The following is a 4,319-nucleotide window of genomic DNA, read 5'->3' as shown; positions in this document are numbered from 1 at the left end:
TATATATATATATATATATATATAATATTCACGTATATTTATGTATTCTTATATATACAAATACGTGTAATTTATTTATATGCACTGTTTCAATGTTTATGTGTTCAACTACATCTACATCTATATATATATCTACATCTATATAGATTTATATATCCTTGTCTACATGTTTGTAGCTTGTGCCCATTAGATTAGACCGTGCGTTTGTTCATATTTATTTTGTTTTTTTATTGGTTTCCGTTTCTAAATTATTGTTTCGTCAGATACAGATCTATCATGATACCTCATCTAGCTGAATTATACAGTATTCTATATTTATTTGCGTTTGTGCACCTATATGGTTGTATTTTTTTCCTCCTACATTTATTGCATAGAAGTTAAAAACTCTGTTCAGCCTTAACCTATACCATCCATGCACCCCTCCGCGTCACCGTTCTCGACTCGAGTGTTTGTGCTGTTATCATGAATATCAGTTAAGCACATGACATATACCGATATAGGTGCCAGTAGCCGCGATTGTATGCATACGTCGATACTATCCGCTCTTATAAATTGTTAGATGTGTCCAAATTCATCTACTCGTTCATCATTAATCATCCTGTATATCCAGGAGCATGTTTGGAAGAGGCACGGTGCTTCGGAGTGACCACATGCTGTACTTGAAGGACGAGAGTGGTAGAGTTCTGTGCAAAAGTAAAGGTTGGAAGACCTTCGAAGATCTCATCTCAAAGAAAGACACCGACCCGGTATGCATTTAGCTTGGTGTAGAAGGCACGGGTGTTAGCTTTATATATTTTTTTTGTGTATTTGACTATAGATTCGCACACGATTGGTTGTTTCGTTGGGGTCGTAACATGGTGTCACCCAGAAAGTGTTTTTTCGTACCTTATCGTTCGTATATCTTTTGGGATAATAACGTAACCATTGTCTAAGAAAATATCATATATTTCTGCTTTTAGAAAATATCCCCTGGTTTGCGATATCACCCACTTTACACGTCTAATTAGAAGTATCCAGCACACAAGTGCACATAGGTATGCTTAGGTTTGCCGACAGTCTAATTGACCATTCTTGTATGTCAACCTTTGCAGCCGGTCACAGAATCAGAGGCCTCTGTACTCCGAGAAGGTGGGTACCTGGAAGATGACGAAGTGCAAATCATGGCAGACGGCACCTTCAAGTGGCTGCACGCGTACTACTTTCTTATCAACGGCACGCACGTGTTTAGTGTGACAGGATTGGATATCAAGATGCCCCCGAAGAGCAGAATTGTGTGCTGTGTGAAAAGCGATATCACCTCCACCAAACAACGCATCAACCAGCAGAAGGATATTGTCAGAGCCCTAATGCAATGGTGGAAGCTAATAGCCGATCCGAAGCCAAAGGTATACAAGCTAGTTGTGTGTCCTCGAGACATTCGCATGCCTCGACCAAATTACTTGGAATCGAAGGTTACCTTTTAGGGTTTTAGGGGTTTAAAATCCCTAAAAGCAAATGCCAGGACTCACCAAGAATGTGCATTTTCGAAACCTTTTTTCTTCGAGTGCATCAGTCACCACAGACCGGCACTTCTGTAAACAAGATACGCACAACGTGTGCACCGTAAACTAACATATGTTTCCCCCTGGCTCCTTCGTATTCAGTCCTGCTCATGATATACAACTCTCGTTCACCCCGCACAGCCTAAAGGGATCAAGAATTCGATAGCTTCAATCGAGACCTTCCTTTTCGACACCACGGAGGATGAAGATGTCAACACTCTAACCGCCCCGAACTTTCCTCTGTTCGACCAAAACATCGGCCATAGACGGGAAAAAGGACCCATAGTCCATCACTCTGCCTTATTGGGTCATGACGATGATTTCAGCATCGAGGGAGAGGCACGTGGTGTGGTTGCCATGGAGACAACCAATGCCGGTGCCAAGCGTTCGTACACGATGTCCGGTATAGCAGGCGAGCAAATGGACTCAGAGGCCAAGCGCGCGAGTGTGAGTTTATTAGAACCCTCCCGGAGCGTAGCCAACTCTATCCAGGACTTGTTCTCGTATGCCATAGACCCTAAACAGCACGTGACGAATGGGAACATGACCCGCGACAATTCTGGGAATGTGACTATGAGTGTAGATCTGCCAGGGCACGTGACTATGTCGGTCACCCAGGCGCCTGGGCGTTCCTCAAGCACACGCAGATTCGGTGGCAAGAACCTTAACATGGGCAATAAGAACTCGAGCCCACGTACGTTCCCACAGCAGTCGCTGGACAGTGCCGTAAGCGTCAGTGGAAAGTCTGCTATGGACACGTTGTATTCTGCTGCTGTACCACGCATGCCGGTTGCGCCAGTCGGCGGCCCACGTTCTCTCAACAACGGCCTTAACCTCTCAGACAAAGGCAACAGCTCTGTCAGTATCACACACTCTGTCCATGACAGCCCCTCCCTTCATGCTAGTACCAAGGGCTCCATGGCGAATATCCTACAGGAGAGAGAGCAGCAGCAGAAACTGCACGTGATGAACAGCACGGATAGTCTGAGCCATCATATCTCACATCTGGGTGTAAATTCGAGCGTGCCGTCTACTCTGAGTGGTGGCCGCGGGAATAACAGCAGCATCGCTGGCTTTCACAGCAATAGCGATAGTAGCTCATTCAACAGCAACAGTAACACAAACAATAACAGACGCATTGGGGCCGATAATTTCGGTCACAATATCTTCCGAAGTAATCACAGTGGCAATAACAACAACTACAACCGAAACGACGCGAGCGATATTGACAGTGGTACGCACGACAACGACTTGTACGCCAGTAATAGTATGAGCAATATGAACATGTTGTCCAACACCACCAACACCAACAGCAACAATAGCATCAACGTAAACATGAACATGAATGACAACAGCGACAGCTCGGGCATAAATAACAATGGCAACAACAGGCGTATCATCCACAATCCGCTTTCACGCGATGATTCATATCACCAATCACAGCACAGCGGCAGCTTCAACCAGTTCTCCCAGGCACAAAGCCAGCGAAACAATGGAGACAGCACTACGAATAGCACCTTTGCAACGCCTAATTCGTTGACCCGGAGTGTACCTTTGCCTCCAGCTGCGATGAATGTACGCGGCAGTGGGCACAACAACACGAATGATGGGTGGGATACGCATGGCAATGGACAGTCTGACCGATACAGTGCTGATTCTAATGATATAGGTATGGGCAACGGTAGCTATAACAATGTGGGCAACAGAAGTAGGGCCTACAGCAACGACAATGATAACTATGGCGGTAGTAGGAATAACCGGTTTCAGCGGTATTCCTTAAGCGGTAACAACCAGGGTGATGGCGACTACAACGACAACGATCCTAACATGGGCAGCAACAATAGTAATAGCATGTATCACAGCAATGATATGAAAAACAGCCATAGCATGAATGACAGCAGCTTTGGCAACCCAAACAACGACACCATCAGCGCACACGAATTGGCTGCGAATGTGATGGCGAGGATGAGTTCAGATCATTCTACGGGGCAACGTCGACAGTCGCAGATCACATCCCGCATGTCACAGGTCAACTCCAATTCGCAATATTCGCAGGCGGATATGTCGATGGGTGGCTCACACGCCGACATGAACAGTGGCAATGGGAATGATAACAACCGGGGCCATAGGAACAACGCTGGTATGCACACAAACAGCGGTAGCAGGAGTTCGAATCACCGAAACATGTCTGACAATGCGCACTCGCCATCGGATACGAATGGCAGGTTCGACAGCTGGCAAGAGCCGCAACAACGGCTTGTGGGGCATTCTGACTCCGACGAGCACGAGCACGAAGAACGTTCACAACAGACACAGAAGGACAAACAAAGTGCTGGCTCCAATGGCACGGGCAAGGCACAGTCAAGTGATGCGAATGCCAAGCCTGCGGCCAGGAGGGAGTCGTCCTTGGTTAAAAATGAACTAAGTAGGGGCAAGGTCAAACGCCCAGAGACGCTCAAGCAGTTCGTGGCCTATGCTGAGAACATCGCGGTACGTGATGTGCACCACAAGAGTATTGGTTTCTTCCATGCACGCACGCAGACACACAACACATACAACACGTACAACACACACACACACATACATTTATCTATACGTGATCATACTCACATACTTGAATCTACACGCGTTCACATGTACACACACACACATGTAAGACATATATATCTGCCTATCTATCTATATATATATATAGTTGGACCGAAAGGGTTTGTAATTACCTAAACCCCTTTTCCGGTTTCCCTAAACTTTAGGGAAAGAACCCTTCGTAAAGGAATC

General features: G+C 46.1%; 1 protein-coding gene across 1 annotated transcript in view; it reads left to right on the top strand.

Annotated features, from left to right (window-relative positions):
* Positions 1 to 4,319, top strand: part of SARC_03579 (hypothetical protein) — a 9,927-nt gene that overhangs the window by 3,557 nt on the left and 2,051 nt on the right. Inside the window, exons 6-8 of the mRNA XM_014302616.1 lie at positions 611 to 746; positions 1,092 to 1,385; positions 1,683 to 4,031. Of these exons, the coding sequence (XP_014158091.1) occupies positions 611 to 746; positions 1,092 to 1,385; positions 1,683 to 4,031 (2,779 nt within the window). The remainder of the gene's footprint in view (positions 1 to 610; positions 747 to 1,091; positions 1,386 to 1,682; positions 4,032 to 4,319) is intronic.

Source organism: Sphaeroforma arctica (assembly GCF_001186125.1).
Source record: "Sphaeroforma arctica JP610 unplaced genomic scaffold supercont1.185, whole genome shotgun sequence".
NCBI lineage: Eukaryota > Ichthyosporea > Ichthyophonida > Sphaeroforma > Sphaeroforma arctica.
This window is presented reverse-complemented; position numbering and strand designations above follow the sequence as displayed.